The sequence below is a fragment of the Macaca nemestrina genome, chromosome 5, assembly GCF_043159975.1.
Source record: "Macaca nemestrina isolate mMacNem1 chromosome 5, mMacNem.hap1, whole genome shotgun sequence".
Classification (NCBI taxonomy): domain Eukaryota; kingdom Metazoa; phylum Chordata; class Mammalia; order Primates; family Cercopithecidae; genus Macaca; species Macaca nemestrina.
This window is the reverse complement of record NC_092129.1, coordinates 10,572,977-10,593,072: the sequence shown is the minus strand read 5'-3', so window position 1 is coordinate 10,593,072 and position 20,096 is coordinate 10,572,977. Positions and strand designations below refer to the sequence as shown.

Here is a 20,096-nt window from a genome sequence, read left to right as displayed (position 1 = left end):
ATCTAATTTCATCACATAATATTAAGTTGGTTGGTTGGTTTTGCTGGTTATTTTTTGATGGTAGACTGGGCCACAAGTCACAGTATGTAAACTATGCTGAATTATTGTGAAGGCCACCTGCTTTGTGGTATATAAGTACCTTTGAATCTTTATTATGTTTTTTATTAAAATTTTCCAATTTCATTAGGAGTTTTTTCACATTTCTTTTAATGTGAATTCGTAGAAAAATTGATTTTATTCTATGGGATTTACTTTCTATCTAAGTTTGTTGGTAAGAGAATTTATTTTAGCAAAGCAGTAATTACCTATATGGTATTTTCTCTGTGTATCCATGCTGCAGTGTTAAATTATTTTATTTTCACTATTTTGTTGTTACTCAATTGAGACTACTAAGGTATTTACATAAAATGAACTGATCAAGAATCTAGAAACTATTGTAGGGTTTTTAGAGACAAGGTTCCTTCTGAGTGTTTTGAAGATTTAAGTAGGAAGATGTAAAACACTGACTGTCTGGTTGGAGTTGATGGCTGCTGGAACCTGTGCGTGTTGTTTTGCAGCTGGTGAGAGAGTGTAAGGAGGTCCTGAAGGGAGGCCTGCTGATGAAGCAGTACTACCAGTTCATGCTGCAGGAGGTTCTGGAGGACTTGGAGAAGCCCGACTGCAACATTGACGCTTTTGAAGAGGATCTGCATAAAATGCTTATGGTCAGAAGCAGTGGGGAGGAATTTTTCTTTCTTTCCTTGTTTCTTTCTTTTTTAAAAAAAGTAAGCCTGCATTTCCTTGTTTTGCAAACAACGTTGGCATACCCATTCCGATAAACTTCTCTAGTAATGAATTATAGAAATGATCCCTGAAAGTATTGCTTGTGTGTGCGTGTTGTGGGGGGCGGTGGTGGTGATCTTGAATCAGAGTCTTTCCATCTGGTATTAGATTACATGTGTTTCTCTGAAATCCACATTTTAAAAATTCTCAATTGTTTTTAAGTTGGAGGACATTTTTGACAAATGTTAACCTAGTTCATTCTTTACTTGTAGAATAGTTCATCTTATGGCAGAATGGCTCAGAAGTAGAATCAAAACATGGTCCTACGTTAGTGAACCGTCTGTCATCAGCCATTTTTATAATATCTAGAATGTGCTGGGGACCTTGCATGGCTCAGGGAGTGTTGAAGATCAACAAGACACACATACTCTGGTGGGACTAGGCATGGTAGATGCTAACACCCCCGAGGGCTAGGTGCTAGCAGAGAAGCTTGCTGAGTTGTCTGGGAGGCACTTCCAGTGAGGAAGCTGAATCTTAAAAAGATGAGTTAAGGGTTAGTTAAGGAACCTGGCACATTTGAGGACTTGTAAATAGTTTGGGCAGGAGTAGACCTATTTTTATTTTATCCTAAAAAGAGACCTCCTGTCTTCTCACATACACCGAATGTGCCCTGTGCTTTTAACCTCTGTTCACATTCTTCTTTCCTGGTGGAAATGCCCCCTCCTCCACTTTCTATGCCTATTTAAGGCCTACTTTCAGGTTTTATTTTTCTCTAGAAAGTTTTATCTGACAGTTTGAACTTTTAGCCTATGTTTATCTATACCTTCTTTGAACCCTTTTTAGCAGTTACAATTAGAACTATATGATTTAACATTTAAACAGAGACTCTTTTCTCAGGTTGCCCTAATTAGACTGAAAGCTTCATGAGCCAAGGGCTATAACTTGAAATTCTCTTGTTTTCCGTAATGTCTGATAGTGTTCATGTGTCGTAAGTACACCTTAGATTCATTAGGGCATATGCATAGATGATTACATAATGTGACAGGTTATGAAATAATAAAGAAAACTGTGTCCTTGTAGGTGGGGTGCATTCATTCTTGCTTAACATTTACTGTGTCCTCTCTAAGGATGGCTGCAGCACCTGTAGATACCACTCTCACTTTCTAAGCAGGAAGAAAAGGGGAAACAGACCTTACCAGCCAAGTCCAGACCTTTTTATCAGAGCAATAGGAGCTCTCCCGGCAACCCCACCCAGCAAATTTCCCCTGCCTCTTGTTGACCAGACCTGTTGCATGGCCTCACTGTTGTCATGGAGGCTAGGAATTCACATGTTGAGCTTTCCAGCCTCTGTAGTAGAAGTAGAGAAGGAAGAATGTGACTGGGAATGAGACATATTGTATCTGGCATATTGCAAGAAATCATTTTAATGAGTTAGAAATTATTCTGTATAAAAGACCTAAGTGTGTAAAATGGTTGTATTTTGAAATACTATATATAATACTATATATTTATTTTCTTTTTTGAGACAGGGTTTTGCTCTGTCACCTAGACTGAAATGCAGTGGTGTGTTGACGGCTTCCTGTAGTCTCAACCTCCTGGGCTCAAGCGATCCTCCTGCCTCAGCCTCGCTAGTCACTAGGACTACAGGCGTGTGCCACCACACCTGGCTAATTTTTAAAAATTTTTTTGTAGAGTCAGAGTCTCACTGTGTTGCCCAGGCTGGTCTTGAACTCCTGGGCTCAGTGATCCTCCCGCCTTGGCCTCCCAAAGTGCTGAGATTATAGGCATTAGCCACCACACTTGCCCACTATCTATTTCTTATGTCAAAAAAATCTTTATCTTGAAAAGTTGTGGAAAAAAGGAACAAGCAAATTATTATTTTTCTCTCTTTATGGGTAACTAAACCAGAAGTTTAAGAAGACAGAATATGCTTTGCTTCACAAACTGTCTTTGCTGGCCCTTTATCCTGTAGTGGCAGGGGAGCAGGGTGAGGAGCATCAGGCATGTGAACCACGCCTTCCTGGTCAGCCGGTTTCTGTGCCATTGGTGAGCCTGTGTGATAGTGGAAGCCTAGGCTAAGTGACTTACCAACATTCCCAGATAGTTTTAGAAAGGCTTAGAGTTCAGTTTTGGCATTGCTGTCAATTATCTGCATCTCCTTTCTCACAGATGAAAAAAACTGGAAACTGTCAGTGTTTTAAAATTATGGCCTATAATGTGCTAGAAGGATCAGGGCAGGGGTGTGTTCTGAGGACTAGGGGAGCCCAAACAAAATCAGTGTTTCTATTAGGAAGGAAGGAAAGAATAGCAATTGAATTGGCAATCAAATTATGTTTCACACAACACCCTTGTCTGGAAACCCACCGAAAACAGCAAACAGAAAAATTCCTTCTTCTGAGAAGGAGGAAATTGGCCACAGTATCCTTTCCCGTACCCTTCCAAAAATAAAAAGACTGTTAGAATTATTTGCCTTGAAATGTAAACTAAAATGAAGATGAACCCAAGCTCTAAATACTTTTCCACTGTAGGCCAAGAAGGCCCACCCAGAGATTAACTAGAGCCTTGATATCGAGGGGTGTGACAGCCGTAACAGAAGCCGAGCTTGTCTCTCCAGGGATTCTGTTGCTGACTGAAGAACTGCCCGACAGAAGGAGCACGAGCGACACCACAGCTTTCTCTGGTTGCCAGGAAGACGGCCGAATGGGAGCTGTCTTAGCAGGGGGAGGGGAAGCAGTGATGAGCAAGTTGTGATGTAGAAAGTCTGTGACCTTGGGGGCTTTACTCTGTGTTACGACATCCACTGTACTCAAAAAACAGACCCTGAAGCATGTAAGTCAAAGGAGATCACTTGGTGAGCGTTTGAGGCGTCAAATCTGAATCCGAGCTATGAATTGTTACCTCATTTCCTGGGTCCCTGGCCTCAGAAGTAACCAAGACAATAAACATAATAATACATGATATAGGAACATGTGATAGCCTTAAGGAAACCGCTTAAAAGGATTTATAAGGATTGAAAATATGAAAATGATGGGCGAGATGTGGTAGTTGTAGAAGACACACGAGAGAGCTCATGTACACAATTTGAGTTTCTGCGGAAGAATAAAGAGCAAAGGAGCAGGGAAGCTCTTAAGTTTTCATCCTACAGTTTAATTACTGGGTATCCACTGTGTGCCAGGCAGGCACCATGCGGGGACCAAGGAACTAGTGCCGAGCATAAACTCCCTCTTAAGAGTTTAAGAATGGGGGGGCCATGGTGATTATAGAACCTTGTGAGCAAGACTACAGCTGAGAAAAATGCCCTTAGGAAAGGCACAGGTCTTTTTTGGACTGCGGTTAGATTTGACTGGGTGTGGAGGTCAGGCTTCTCTGAGGAGGGAGCATTGCAACTTATCAGAAATTTATACACGTTATAATCCAGTTCAGGTAACAGATGAAAAACTTAGACCAAACAATACTATATGTTGTAATTTCTATAATAAGAGATTGTTTTTAAAAGCTTATAGACTAGAAGGAAATATACTCAATTCATGATCATTATTGCCTCTGGGGAGGGAGGAAAGAGATAGAAGTGAAGAGAGAACAAAGGAGAAACTAACTTTCTGGTGTCTTATTTCTTATTGAAAAAATATCTATATGTACCCCAGAACTTAAAAATAAAAATTAAAGAAAACAACATACCTAAAGCAAATATGACAAAATATTAACATTTGTTTATTCTGGGTGATACTTGTGGAATACTTTTTAGAATTTTTTTTAGCCTCTTTGCTTTTTAATTTGTAAAGAGAGAGATCAAGAGAAGCCCCTTTTTGGTAGCAGGTGCAGTTCATGTGGGAAAGGAGCCCGGCAAGAGGAAGGCACCCCAGGCAGCCCGTGGGGTCTCTGGCTGCAGGTGGAGAGTAGGCTGGGGGGTCCAGAGCAGATGTGAGAGGAGCAGTTCAAGGTCATTCCAGGAATGCACATGCAAGTCCTTGGGTTAGAGGATGTAACATACATACAGAAAGAAGTATAAGGATTCAAAGGAAACATAGTGAAATGGCAGGACTGGGGTGGATCAAATTTGGACAAGGTGTTGGGATTGACTGTGGGTGTCCAGCTGCTGCAGCTGGGTGAGTGGTGAAGATGTGAGTCCAGTGAGGAGTTTTAAATTGGCTGAGGGCATTTGAAAGCCCTCAGGCTTGACTTTGCTAAGGGAAAGAGATGGGGGAAAAAAAAAAATATATATATATATATATATATGTATGTATTAATATGTATATATGAGAAAAGGGTGAGATTCCTCAGACTTTTGGAGGAGGTGGGTCTCAAATTCAAAGCACAAGCATTGGGATTAGGAGGAACAGTAGTTCCTCTGCTATAAAGAAGAGAGGAAGAGAGGATATAACCCTGTAGGTTTGCATGTTTGGGACCAGGAAGATGAAAGATTTTATACCAAATGACTTCTATTTTTGTGTGGAGAGGTAGAGATCATCTGCTGAGATTGGGTGGGGGTGGGTATTGACAGTGGGAGGAAAATGGGAAAGTTTCAAACTAGTGGCTCTAGAGAGAAGGCAGGTGAGCTAAGTAGAGATAGAAATATAATTCCCAGAAATGTTACGTGGCTGGTGATTATGGTGAGTCCCCCGGCTTCTTGAATGTGGGCAGGGGGAATGGGATGGTTAGGCTTAAGCCAGTTTTGGGGTCTTGACCAACAGGTGAGATGAAAAGACAGTAAGGGGCTGCAGGGTGCGGGCAGCAGCGGGGACGCCGGCATGCTGATAGCAGTGCTGTTGAGAGGATAAGCCCATGGGATCTGAACTGAAGCTGGAGGAAAGCGAACAAAGGAAGGAGTTGTGAGTTGCAGAAAAATGAGCAGCCAGTGGACTGGGGTTCCAGACAGGGCTAAGACAGGTTGCAGTGGGTTGAACAAATCTCCTGAAAGGAGGAGAGGAGGCTTTATTATCAGGTGTTTGGACTGGTGCTGTGGGAGTTGGAGCAGTTCTGGCGATGACAAGATCGAGGTGGAACCCCATCAAAAGTGGAGGAAGGGCCACTGGAGATGGAGGCAATCAGGAAGCTGGACTGAAGAAGTGTTTGGTGGGTTTTCCGCATGGTGCTAAGCCATGGCAGGGTGGCCGAGCCCGAGATGGAGGGGAGACTGTTAGGTGAGGGCCGATTAGAAGTGCATAGGTAACTGTCTGAAGATGGGGCCAGTGGTGTGGCTGATGACATAAATCTTAAAGGGGCAGGGTCTTTCTTTTGTTTTGCTTTCTAAAGAAGAACATGTACAAATTATGGTTTAAAAGGAGCAGTTGGGGCTGGGTGTGGTGGCTCTCAACTGTAATCCCAGCACTTTGGGAGGCTGAGGCTGGTGGATCACCTGAGGTCAGGAGTTCGAGACCAGCCTGGCCAACATGGCAAAACCCCGTCTCTAGTAAAATTACAAAAATTAGCCGGACATGGTGGTGCACGCATATAGTCCCAGCTACTCAGGAGGCTAAGGCAGGAGAATCACTTGAACCTGGAAGGCAGCGGTTGTAGTGAGCCAAGATCATGCCATTGCACTCCAGCCTGGGAAACAGAGCAAGACTCTGTCTCAAGAAAAAAAAAAAAAAAGGAGCAGTGGGAACAGGAGGAAGCTGACTTTGCAGCCCTTGATTGCATAGAAAGACAGAGAGTTGGCTGGGCGTGGTGGTTCCTGCCTTAATCCCAGCAGTTTGGGAGGCTGAGGCTGGTGGATCGCCTGAGATTGGGAGTTCGAGACCAGCCTGACCAACATGGAGAAACCCCGTCTGTGCCAAAAATACAAAATTAGCCAGGTGTGGTGGCGTGTGCCTGTAATCCCAGCTACTCGGGAGGCTGAGGCAGGAGAATCGCTTGAACCCGGCATGCAGAGGTTGTGGTGAGCCGGGATCATGCCATTGCACTCCAACCTGGGCAACAAGAGGAAACTCCATTTCAAAAAAAAGCGAAGAAGATAGTTGTCCCTTGGGAGCCGCAAGGAAGAAGTGCTGTCCTCAGGAAGGAGAAACACGGAGATGAGGGAGCTCACCAAGAAGTGAAAGGGTGGTTCTGAGCCTAGTGTTGAGGACGGTAGACCCATGAAATGCAGATTCTGCACACACAGCTCTAGTCATAACAGACCCAGGACTGCAGAGTCACACCACATACCTGGAGGGTGGAGGACTCAGACACAGTGAACGATATAGCAGAAGAAAGTTGCCTTGAAATAAAGAATAGACTTCAGGCTTGCCTACTGAAAGTTATTACTAGATCTCAGAAAAATATCTTTCCCAACAATGAAGTCTGAGATGTAGCCTGGTGAAAACACTGAAACCCAAGGATAAAGAAAGGAATCCTGTAAACATCTGAGTGTGGAAACCCGAGCGTAGTCACCTTCAGGATGTGGGAGAGCAGTGGTGGGTGGGCGCTCGGGCTGGCGTCAGACTGCTTCACACTGAGTCACACTCGGCGTTGGAAGGGAGTGGAGTAATGTCTGAAAAGTTCTGAGAGAGAGAATGTGTATGACTCAAATATGTCCTACCCTGTCAAGCTATTATTTTAGTAAAGGAGTCCATAGACAGGGTTGTTTTAGAATGCGGCCATTGCAAACCTGTTGAGGAAAACTGCTTGATAGTTGAACCCTGCTGACCACAAGATACATCCAAAGGAGGATTTAAGAATGGAAAGCTGTTGTAATAGGACTTGTGGTAGGCATAAATCCCACTCAGAACAACTGGATGTTTTGGTTGTAGATCATCATTTATATGTTGCAAGCCTTGAAAACATTTTATCACACAAATCTGGATGTTAGGAAGGGATGGTGCAAAGAAGGGTGTTGGTGTCCTCCTCTCCGCACGTAAGGCACCATCTCAAGCTAATGTAGGTCACTAAGTGAAGATCCTAACCTCTTAAAGGAATAATGTTGACAGTACATTCATAATGAAAAGTTCTAGGTGCTGTTCTTTTGATTTTTTCCCCTTTATTGTACATTGTGAACATTTTTGTTACTTTGTTAGGATTTTGAAGGGGTTGTCAGTAAAGTGTGAAATTGCTGGGGAGTTAGTTTTGTGATTTTTTTTTTTTAAATCCTCATTTAGACCTCAGCTAACAGTGGTGAGAACCTTGCTTCTCTCAGTGCTGCGTGCCTGTGACATTCCCCCTCTTGCCCTGCTGATGTGTAGCTTCAGGTGAGAGTGCTGAGTTGCCAAGTACTACTCTCAAATGTCTCCCTTTACGTTTTGTATTTTAAGGTGTATTTTGATTACATGAGAAGCTGGATCCAAATGCTACAGCAATTACCTCAAGCATCCCATAGTTTAAAAAATCTGTTAGAAGAAGAATGGAATTTCACCAAAGAAATAACTCATTACATACGGGGAGGAGAAGCACAGGCCGGGAAGCTTTTCTGGTAGGAATCCTTGTGCTTCTGAACGCGACGCTCCCACCTTCTCACTCTCACGCCATTTATTCACAGATTGTCTCCTATGTGTTTGTATGTTTAGTTACATGAAAATTGCAACTATCCATATGTCATATGTGCACCCTCTTCCAAGTTTTGAGTGGTGTTTCTCAATCAGGGGTGATTTTTTTCTGCTTGGGGACATTGGGCAGTATCTGGAGACACTTGATGGTCATGACTGGGAAGATGTTCCTGGCAGTGAGTGGGCAGCGGGGAGGGAGGCTGATGCGTGTTCACGGCACACAGAACGGTCCCACAACAGGGCTCTCCACTCAGATGTCAGCTTTGAACCTTAGAACTTCTGCCCTATAATGAACCCTTTTTCCCCCCTAATAAAAGGAAGGAGAATGTAAGTCCTTCAAGAGTAGAATATACCCACCTATGTCAGTCTTGGTGGGAACATGCAGAACTTAAGACGCATTTTAAGTGTATTTTTACTGCCACGGTTTGGGGAATGTAGTGCTCATCACAGACTCTCTTCATGAATTGGGTGTGCGTAGGGTGAGGGAATAGAAATGTAAACAAGGGGGAATCATGAAGAGAGCAGTGCAGTTGCAGGGCTGGTCTGTCAGTTCTAGGAAATGAACATCTTGCATGCAAGCTTGGGATCGCTGGGCACAGGCCGCATCTCCATGGTCTTTGCTGGTGGCCACTGCACCTCGGACATGCTTTGACTCAGATGAGGTCAGTGTCCTTTTGTGCTTTAGATTCTGCTACTGTCTTTTGGCACCACCTTCTCCCACTTGTCTCATCAGCCATTTTATTTTCTGTCTCCCTTTCATAAAGTATTATAAGAACATGCCTATTCTAGTCCTGGACCCCATTGCATTTTGTCTGTTGTATTGGAGCAGCAGCTTCTGCTGCCTACCCTGTCTCCCGGTTCCGTTGGTGTGACTTCTGCAGGACTCCAGCTTTAGCTTTGTTCTCGACTCTGCCGATCTCTCCTGTGTTCAGTGTCCCAGAATATTGTATCCACTTCTCTGTTCTAATGGCCAGTTCTTTTTACATCCTCTCTCTTTATTTGGAGTAGACGGTGAACTTGCTCTCCTCTCATAACTTCATCCATCAGGCCATGATCCCCAGGCTGTCTTTGCTTGTCTGTTCAGCTTGGTGCCCATAGTCAGCCTTTTTAAAAAGGGCATTCATTGTCATTCGCAACATCTCTCCCCGCTTACTTTTCCATGATTCTGCTTTGCCTAATTCCTTCTGTTTGCATTTTCTGTTTCCAACCTGTCAAGCTTTGTTGAAAAAATGTTTTTAAAGGTTACTGTTTAGTTTCACTACAAATTCATGTTGTTTAATGTCACTGTACCCTCACTTCCTCTTGTCCGTCTTTGTGTTTCTATCTTTTGCTTGTCCTTCAAATTCCCTAGAGTGCAGTCTCTGGCCTTTGCCGTCATGATCCTTGCTCTGAGAAGCTCAAGGGCTTTTTCATTCCCCCTTCTTGTGAACAGTCCACTTTTATTGTAGTTCTGGACTCCACTGCATTTTATCTGTTGTATTGGAGCAGCAGCTTCTGCTTCAAACACTGTTTCTCCGAGAGTCAGCCAGTGTTGGAATCAACTCCGACTCCTTTATTTACTGCGCACACTACTTCGACTCTTTTGGCTGTCCTTTGAGGGTATATCCAGAATCTGACCTCTGCCTCTCAAGCAGTCTACACTTCCACTCTTCCCAGGTTGTCATTTCTCAGGTGTGTTACTGCAGTAGCTCTCTAACCAGTCTCCCTACTTCTGCCTGAAGCCTCCTAGAGTTTATTCTCAACACCACAGCCAGAATGGTCTGGTTAAAGTGTATGTTAGACCATTGTCTCCTCTCAATTTCCCAGTGGCTCCCCATCTTACTCAGAAAACGTAAGACTGCCTAACAATGGCCCGCAAGGCCTGACACGGTCCAGTTTCTCATTACGTCTTTGTCCTCCTTCCAGACCCTCCTGTGCTCGCTTCCCAGCCACAGTGGCTTCCTCACTGCCTCAGGCCAGGCGTGTTCCAGCCTCACGCCCTTTTCACCAGCTGGCCCCTTTCCGTGGAGTGCTCTTCCTCCCAGTTATTTTCATGACCTGTTTCCCCACTTCCTTCAGGTCTTTATCCAGATGTTACCTTCTCAGTATCTTTAAGATGGAAATTCCTACCCACAACTCCTTAGCTTTTTTCTCATTCCTTTTCTCCATAGCACTTACCAATAACCTGAAATACATTTCCCTTTTTTGTTTTATTTATTGTTTTTCTCCACCCACTGGAGGGCTTGTACCAGTTTTGTTTGCTGCTGCTTAGTACATAATAGGCACTCAATATTTGTTGAATGAGTACATTCTAGTTTTTTTATATAATGTTCTTTTTAAAAGCATGTTTCCAATCAGACCCCTTTCCCAATAAGATATTTTAAAATTTACTCTCTCTGCTTATCAAATGCCAAACTAATGAGCATGACATCCATTGCCCTCCACAGCATGGCCCCAGGACTTTCCCTTGTCCCTTTGTAGCCTAAATTCCCACTACTCTTCAGATTGGATGATTTTCTTTTTTCACGAACATGCTTGCTTGACCACATCTTCATGCTTTTTAATCATATTTATTGTTCTTCCTGGACTTTCCTTCCGCCTTTTCCATTTTCTTCCTCGCAGATTTTCCTCTTCCCAGTATTAGTCCACCTGTTAAAATTCTGCGTTTGCCTGCAAGGCCCACTGCAGGGCTTTCTGGACATGAGGGCGTGCCTTCAGCTGGGTCTGAAACCGTACCTTCGTGGGGGTTGGTCTTTCTCCTCCTCCGACAAGCCTAGCACTTACCTCCTGCCACATCTGATACTGGTTCTATACTTACCTGCTCTCTGTTACTAGATCATAAGTTCTTTTCCTTGAACATCCTAAGTCAGTAAACTGTTGTTGAATTTTACTTCACTCATTTAGATTCATTTTATATACCGGGGTGTACATTTTAACGCTAGTATTTAGAGTTGTGTACTCAATGAGAAGGATCAGCCACATAGAGTGTTTCATGCTTAGTCACTATGCAAAGCTAATCGTGGGGGAAATTCGTAAGAACAGTTGCACTTAAGGAATTCACTTTCCCCCTTATCCTTAGTTTGAGGACATTTTATACCATTTTTAACATTTAAGATAGAAATAACATTTGTGTACTAATCCTGTAGCTCCTATGAATCAGTTTAAGATTTTAAGGTTTATAGTGAGATACTGTGGTAATAGAACAAAGGTAGGTACATGCCATAATCCAGATTTCTACTTTTCCACATCTATGGTTTTATATTAAAAGAAGAGAAGTTTTTCATTTTTGATTTTTAAACTATTACAGTAGCTGAGCCTTTCAAGTTTCTCAGTCAAGAATTAGGCTATGAGTGGGGACAATTTTTCTTCTCTGTTTTATTTTTATTTTTGTTCCCTTAGTGACATTGCAGGAATGCTGCTGAAGTCTACAGGAAGTTTTTTAGAATTTGGCTTACAGGAGAGCTGTGCCGAATTTTGGACTAGTGCGGATGATAGCAGTGCTTCCGACGAAATCAGGTTGGAGTTGTGCTTCCTTTCCTCTTCCACTTCTTATCTCTTGTTTTCTTCCTCTTGGTGAGATCCTAGAAGGAGCATTGTTCAAACCAAATTATGCTGGCCTGGAAGAATTTGGACAGTAGACGTAAAGGGATTTATTTATAACTGTCTTGTCTTTTCATGTGATTTCTTAGTTATGGTTTTATGTGAAATTTTCTTTGAAGGGGAACTTAGAATTTATTTAGCGTGATAAAAATAGTGCTAACTGGCTGAGCTCTGTGGCTCACACCTGTAATCCCAGCACTTTGGGAGGCCGAGATGGGTGAATCACGAGGTCAGGAGTTCAAGACCAGCCTGGCCAAGATGGCAAAACCTCGTCTCTACTAAAAATACAAAAAAAATTAGCTGGGCGTGGTGACTCACGCCCGTAATTCCGGCTATTCGGGAGGCCGAGGCAGAGAATTTCTTGAACCCAGGAGGCAGAGGTTGCAGTGAGCTGAGATCGGGTCACTGCACTCCAGCCTGGGCGACAGAGCAAGACTCTATCTCAAAAAAAAAAAAAAAAAAAAAGCTAACTTAAGATAAAGAGATAAAGTTGACTAGAAAAAAATGAGTAGAATTTTCTTGATCTACATTGTCTGGGATGCCTTTGTATTAGTTTCTGTTCTTAAAAAATCTATGTAGTGGTCCATTAATACATTTTAATGATATTTGGTACATTTTTATTCTTAGTATATTCCTTCTGTTGAACTTTAAACTTAAGTGTATGAAACTGGTTTCTCTGTTGAAATTCCTCCAATTCTGTGCAGATAGTATTCAGGTCAAACCTTTAGAAATTGCTACTCCTTGTGGCGTATATATCAGGCATATAGCAACTTTGTGGCCATATAATCAGCAAGGTCATATGATTCAAATTTAGGGAATGCTCAAATAGAACTGACTTCTCCAAAGCTAAAATGTTTTCTCTCACCATTCAAGGTTTGATGAAAAACACATTTTGAGTTTCAGAACACCTGGTATGTTTTTATGCCAAGGTTAAAGAAAGAAGTTCCCACATGGGTTCTCACCTGGGAAAATATTGAATAGCTGAGAAATGGAATAAATAAGTTTGTAGATCTTACAGTTTTGAGAGCTAACATGGTGGGTTCAAAATAACTCCAAGCATGTAGATTCCAAATAAACATGAGAAGTCAGGAATGAAGATGGTGAACTAGAGAGTGGCTCTCATGACACTGTTTACTCATGATAGATCTAAAAGGGGGGCAATGGGCAGTGCTGGAGCCGCTTCTGGCTTGAGGGAGCTGATCGTGCACCTCTCTTCCCATTTCATTGCTCAGTAACATCATACTGCTGCCTTGAAATTAGCTATAATGGGAGTATTTACACCACAGAAATCAGCGTGCACTGCGTAAGATTGTTATTTAGGGGCAGCCAGTTGTTAAATATTTCCCAGACCACACTGTATATATTTCTTTTTAGATTATGAGCCAGGAGTTAAGAACTTAACCTTAAACTCCAAGAAATGATCATAATGAAATCTTAAGAAAACTGAGCTTCCCCTTATTTGAAGGTTATTTAGTGTGCCCTGCTTACGTTGAAAGGATATGAATATTTTCTACAAAACTGTCAGGAGCAGGCTTCTGAATGTTTTGACTACATCCTCGATAATTGTTTGTTCCCATTTAAAAATCTGCAGTCTTTATTTATTACTGTGATTTGGAATTTGCTTCATCTTTATTGTTAAATCCCTCTTGCACCTCTGGAGTGTTCCCTACTGTGTTCTAACTGGCCTTGAATCCACTTGGCAGGAGGTCTGTTATAGAGATCAGCCGAGCCCTGAAGGAGCTCTTCCATGAAGCCAGAGAAAGGGCCTCCAAAGCACTTGGATTTGCTAAAATGTTGAGAAAGGTGAGCTTGCAATCCTGATTGATTAGTACCTTTTATCTTATTTTTCTTTTATCTTATTGTTTTAATGCTAACCCTAAAGAAGTTTCTTTGTAACTGTGATCCTAGGACCTGGAAATAGCAGCAGAATTCAGGCTTTCAGCCCCAGTTAGAGACCTCCTGGATGTTCTGAAATTAAAACAGTATGTCAAGGTAAGTACTCCAAATGGTGTGATTGAAACATTTTGCCTTTCCTCCTTTATTTTAAAACAGGCAAACTTTTTCTTGAAGGTCCAGACAGTAAATATTACAGGCTCTGAAGGCTGTACCACAACCCCAGTTGTAAGACTGTCCTGTAATTCACTAGTGGAATAATGAAAGTCTTTTTCATACTTGACTTACTAACTTGTCTTAAGAGTGTAGATAAATACTAAAAAATTTACTCATGCTGTTTATTAATTTAGTTACACATATTTGAAATAATGTGTATAAGGAGATAATATTTATTTTAAATAGTGGTTTTGTTTTTCACCCTTATATTTCCTGATGCAGTTCAAAAGTTTTACAGTGAATCTTTGACATCAAGATCCTGGTCATCACTAGAGCCACTTTTTGAGTCAGCAACTTTACTCCACTTTAAGTTGTTTGACATTTAGCACTGTTAGACTGCGTATGTGACGTCATCACTGAACATTTTATCCCAAGCCCACAGTTTTATCCCACGCCTATACTGAGAGTGGGAGGCATGACCTGCATCGTGCCACCACATGTGTACCCTTTGAGAAATTGATCTCAAGGAGCCTTCTTATGATGACCCCCTGGCTCCCTGCCCTGGAATAATTAGAGACTCTGTATTAACAATTTTTGCCTTTTTCCCAAGCCAGGTGATTTTCTGTAAGCATCACAAACTAGCAGTGGTTGAGGTTTTTTCAGGCTGTCTTGCCTCCCCCTCAAGTATTTTCTTTGTTGTTGAAAAGAAAGCAGTGAGGAGGATGTCCAGTAATCGGGAGACTCTGTAAGGCCTCTCCTCCAGTGCGTTCACAGACTCCTCCTGCCTCCTCCAGTCACACTGAACCCAGCTTCCTTCCTGCAGTTCCCTCACTGCTCCAATTCACACCCTTCCCACATCCCCTCCCTAAACCTGCCTCTGCTTTCCTAGGTTCATTTGTTTGTTTTAAATAACATACTTCTCTAATGTACAACGTTCCTTAAGATTTTGGATTATTTCTTTTGCAGGTACAAATTCCTGGGTTAGAAAACTTGCAAGTGTTTGTTCCAGACACTCTTGCTGAGGAGAAGAGTATTATTTTGCAGTTACTCAATGCAGCCGCAGGAAAGGACTGTTCAAAAGATTCAGATGACGTACTCTTCGATGCCTATCTGCTTCTGACCAAGCACAGTGATCGAGCCCGTGATTCAGAGGACAGCTGGGGCACGTGGGAGGCACAGCCTGTCAAAGTCGTGCCTCAGGTGGAGACTGTTGACACCCTGAGAAGCATGCAGGTACATCTCACCTCCGACTTCTCAGCAGTGTTACTTAAAGGACTTTTAGTAAGAATGAACTGTTAGCCACTCATGAATGAGGGGTGCAGCTACCCTAGTAATCACAAGTATATACTTCCCAAAAATATGCCTCAATGTGTTAATAGGTAATTTTGCAGCATAATTTGTACAATGTATCATTCTGTTAAGTTAAATTATTCTGGAATATTTGAAATAAACCATCTTTCTGGTTTATATCTTTTCTTAGTTCAGCCACAGCTTAGTTCAGCTGTGGAGCTATGATCTAAAAGAAATTATGTCACTGATATAATTTGTAGTTCTAGAAATCCCAGTTCTCCAAGTATTCAGGTTTACTGATTATTTAATTTTCACTTTTTGTAGTGAAGGTTGTCCCCTCCCTACCTAACAGGGACCTCGTGACAGTTTCTGTAACTCATTAGTTATAAACTGTGAGAAGCTTTCTCATTTATCTGTGTTCAGCTTAGGAACAGTCATGGTGAGTGTTCATATGCACCTTGAGCTCACTCTCACAAGAACTGAGTATACACTGGCCTGCTGTGTCCCTTCACCCCAACAACTCTGCTTTTATATTCCGTCTCAGTGAATGGTTCCGCGTTCACTCACATGTTTAAACCAGAAATGTGACAGCTAATATAAATTCAGCCTCCCACCTTTCCAGTTAATACCTTGCCAGAAGTATTTCCAGTCAATGATCCTTTCCCTGCATCCCCAGAGCAGCTGCTATAGTCAGAACTTTACCATCCCTCTCCTGAACTATTGCAGTTTCTTTCTTTGAGTTTCCTTGCTTCAGACCTCACCTTCTGTCTCTCCAATTCTATGTTTGTTTTTGTACTTCCAGAATGATCATTATAATACATCTGATTGCATCACAGATCTACTTAAAATACTGCAAGGATTCTTTATCTCTTGAAGAACAAAAGTAATAAAGTCTTGATTTCTTAATGTTTTATATAAGGCCCTTCAATTGATGTCTCTTATTCCTACATTTTCCTTCTTCACACTGCTCCAATACACACACTCAAACTCACACTCACACTCTGCACTAGCAGTACTCAACACTTGAAGTTCTAGGATATCTCAAAGATGTCATGCCTGCAGTCCCAAGGGGTTGTTCTCCATGGTGCTGAATATCCCAGCTGTCAATGCCCACTGAAGTGTGTTGCTATGTAGGAGAAGCTTTGCTTAAAAATGACTTTCTGATCAGATGGTTGTTGGCCTGGTATCCCTGAGATTGGCATTGTTTTTGGACTGGTGTTGAACTAGAATAACAACTAGTAACTGGGTTGGTTTTTGTGTCCTGTGCTTGATTTTCCTCCCAGGTGGATAATCTTTTACTAGTTGTCATGCAGTCTGCCCATCTCACAATTCAGAGAAAAGCTTTCCAGCAGTCCATTGAGGGACTTATGACTCTGTGCCAGGAGCAGACATCCAGTCAGCCGGTCATCGCCAAAGCTTTGCAGCAGCTGAAGGTATCACGCTGTTCTCTACATTAGCTGAGATTTTTCCTTTTTGCTGAAATACTGTGGAAGAGTCAGTGTGTGGTAATGTGTGTAAGGTAATATCATCCAAGGAACTTGAGCTCTTAAATTGCCCACCACGCACCTCTCTTCCCAATACATATTTTCTTACGTCTAAACTACAGATTCTGAGATTCCTGAAGCTGTAGAACTTTGTAATTGGAAAGGATAGAGAATTGAACTTTATGTGACTTACTCATGATGACTACATGACTGGCTAGTGGCAAAGTTGAAAATTTAGGAATATAGGTCTCTTCATTCCCAGTGTAAATTTCATTCTCCTTTCACAATCTCCAGTATTTACTAGAGGTATTCCATATCAGTAGTGTGTAATAGAAGATATATTGTTTTGTTTAAGAAATCAACCAAACATAATAGAAAAAAGTTGCAGAGAAGCACAAAGGCCTTTCAAAGTTTATAACAAGCCACAGCCTGGCTGTCTTTTTCCATTATTTTCTGTTTTTGACACTTTCTATTTTGTATCCCATGTATCAGTCTTGATCTCATCCACACTTTTGCAGGTGATCAGTTACGTCTTCTCACTCGCATTAAGGCTTAACTTCTTGAAGAAGAAACACTCTCTGAAGTTACAAGTCATTTCATAAACATTTGTTTTTCTTCTGTCAGTCTGATTTGTCTAATTTATCTATAAACATTTATTAACTAAATATTTAGGTTATCTCTCTTTATAGATTGCTGGAAGAATATTTTGTAACCATAGTAAGGGGATTGCCTGATGGAGACCTTGTATGCACTCATGTGTAAGGGTAGAAAGGGAGACCAATTTGGAGCTATTGTGTTGACGACAGAGGTGACGAAAGCTCGAGCTAGGGCAGGGCTTCTCAGCCTCTTCAGTGTGGACATTTGGGCCGGTAATTCTTTGTTGTGGAGGTCCGTCCTGTGCATTCCAGGACGTTTAGCAACATTCCTGGCCTCTACTTACCATATCCCTGTAGATTCCACTTTTTCCTCCAAATTTTGACAGTCTAAAACTTCTCTGGACAACGTCTCCAGACGCTGAGGGGAGGGCGAAAAATCCACCCCAGAAGAGAACCCCTGGACTAGGAAGTAGCAGGGAAATGAGGACAGCCTGACTCGAGGACACTGTGGAGGTCGTCTAGAAGTACGTGGGCTTTTCCACTCTGTGGAATTGCACCCGTACTTATGGTTGAGCAACCGTCCAAGAGGAGAAAACAACAGGTGGTTGATGTATAAAAATATTGAAGATAAAAGCATCTATTCCAAGAGCACATTACAACTAGACTGTATCATTTTAAATGCATTTTTTCTCTTCTATTTAAGAATGCCAAATAAAATGACATAATTTCTTCTATATTTGGTAATTCCTTTTGATAACTAAAAGTGGCTGAATTGTTTTGTAGTGGTTAATGTCTGTGATGATGATGAACGAAATCTTTCTTTAAAATGTGGTAAGTATTGTATGATTTGCTTCGTTTTGCATTAATCCTGGTTTGGACTCTTTAGAATGATGCATTAGAGCTATGCAACAGAATAAGCAATGCCATTGACCGCGTGGACCACATGTTCACATCAGAATTCGATGCTGAAGTTGATGAATCCGAATCTGTCACCTTGCAACAGTACTACCGAGAAGCAATGATTCAGGGGTACAATTTTGGATTTGAGGTAGGTTCAAAATAAGAGGAAACACACACTACAGTTTAGTAATTGCTTGATAACTTACAGAAAGTTTTAGGAACCTTTTACAGTAAATCTGATACTGTAATCACAGCGTAATCAAGAATATCATCTTATATCACTGCTGTATATCGGACTTTAAAACTTTAAAGAGATGTTTTATATCATGAAAGCACATTCTTAATTTAAACTCAGGAGTGAAACATTTATGAAACTGCATATTGAAACACTATACTTTCCATAATTCTTCATAATATTCAAAATATAGAAATTTTAATTGGATTTCACTTTTTGTTTTTAGAAAACATTTTAAACAGACATGACATTATAGTGTGTGGCATTATTTAATGATCATTTTCTTAATTTTGATATGCCTGAAATCTTCTTACAGTATCATAAAGAAGTTGTTCGTTTGATGTCTGGGGAGTTTAGACAGAAGATAGGAGACAAATATATAAGCTTTGCCCGGAAGTGGATGAATTATGTCCTGACTAAATGTGAGAGTGGTAGAGGTACAAGACCCAGGTAATGACCAAGTAGGATGTTTCTGAAATATGTCATGTGGGGTTGGGAGTATTTGTTCATATATGTCCTATGGGATTTTTTTTGAGCAGATGACACAGAAGGGAGCACCCTAAACTCTTTGGTGATCAGGTTTTGTTTTTTTTTTTTTTAATGGAAAAATATACAGAGAAAACTGCATAATTCTTGGGAAAAAATTTTTTTAAAAATTTGTTCCAAATTGGAGTTGTCTTTAAGGGAACTCATGTTCTCCTTTGACAAGTCTTCCTGATGACTAATGTTTTTTCCTCCCTCATGAAATTTATTCATTAAGAAACCGTTTTGGAATTTGCAGGGGTGAAATGGGTGAATCATCTGTGAGGCTCAATAGTAGCTCCACTAAAGTAAACATAGTTATTAAAGTGTCATGACTGTGTGAAAAATAGCTGAGTGTTCTGTAATTTGTAATGGAGGGGTAGCGTGGGGCACTTTTTAAAAGTCATTAAGCAATTTCTCTAAGTTAGAGAAAACACATTTGCTGTGCCTGAGACTCCAGTGGGAACTTTGTGTTACAAAACTCATAAATAATTGTTGAATTACAAATAAATAATTGTTGAATTACAGATGGCACCTATCATGTCTAAAATCCTCTTCCATGCTTCCTATTGGTTTCAAAACAAAATTAAATTTTAAAAAATTAGGTCACACTGTAAACTTACTGAACCCAGGCAAAAAAAAAAAAAAAAAAAAAAAAAGGTGTTTTGTCATAAATAGTAATTATAATTATGTTACTTTTCAGTATTGTACAGTCTAAAACTGCTACAGCATTTTCTTGGTTGTTTGTGATTGCCGAACTTTTTCATGTACCAGGTGGGCGACTCAAGGATTTGATTTTCTACAAGCAATTGAACCTGCCTTTATTTCAGCTTTACCAGAAGATGACTTCTTGGTATGGAATATTCTACAGTTTTTTTCATTATAAAATAAGCCAGTCACTCTTCATTTTCTGGTTGAGTATGTTTTATATGTAATAATCGTTCTTTTTTTTTTTTTTTTTTTTTGAGACAGAGTCTCGCTGTGTCACCCAGGCTGGAGTGTAGTGGCCGGATTTCGGCTCACTGCAAGCTCCGCCTCCCGGGTTCATGCCATTCTCCTGCCTCAGTCTCCCGAGTTGCTGGGACTACAGGCGCCCGCCACCTCGCCCGGCTAGTTTTTTGTATTTTTTAGTAGAGATGGGGTTTCACCGTGTTAGCCAGGGTGGTCTCGATCTGCTGACCTCGTGATCCGCCCGTCTCGGCCTCCCAAAGTGCTGAGA

The 20,096-nt window shown here is 41.4% G+C and overlaps 1 protein-coding gene across 8 annotated transcripts in view; it reads left to right on the top strand.

Moving 5' to 3' along the window:
* Nucleotides 1-20,096, top strand: part of LOC105487510 (mitogen-activated protein kinase kinase kinase 4) — a 194,320-nt gene that overhangs the window by 149,717 nt on the left and 24,507 nt on the right. For all 8 annotated transcript variants that reach the window (XR_011622942.1, XM_071095939.1, XM_011750971.3 and 5 more), the window contains 10 exons: nucleotides 558-704; nucleotides 7,992-8,149; nucleotides 11,601-11,717; nucleotides 13,505-13,604; nucleotides 13,710-13,793; nucleotides 14,817-15,083; nucleotides 16,424-16,573; nucleotides 18,107-18,268; nucleotides 18,672-18,805; nucleotides 19,652-19,730. Coding sequence is in view for 7 of the 8 variants with exons in the window: in XM_071095939.1 (XP_070952040.1) it covers nucleotides 558-704; nucleotides 7,992-8,149; nucleotides 11,601-11,717; nucleotides 13,505-13,604; nucleotides 13,710-13,793; nucleotides 14,817-15,083; nucleotides 16,424-16,573; nucleotides 18,107-18,268; nucleotides 18,672-18,805; nucleotides 19,652-19,730 (1,398 nt within the window). In the remaining variant the exon portion in view is untranslated. The remainder of the gene's footprint in view (nucleotides 1-557; nucleotides 705-7,991; nucleotides 8,150-11,600; nucleotides 11,718-13,504; nucleotides 13,605-13,709; nucleotides 13,794-14,816; nucleotides 15,084-16,423; nucleotides 16,574-18,106; nucleotides 18,269-18,671; nucleotides 18,806-19,651; nucleotides 19,731-20,096) is intronic.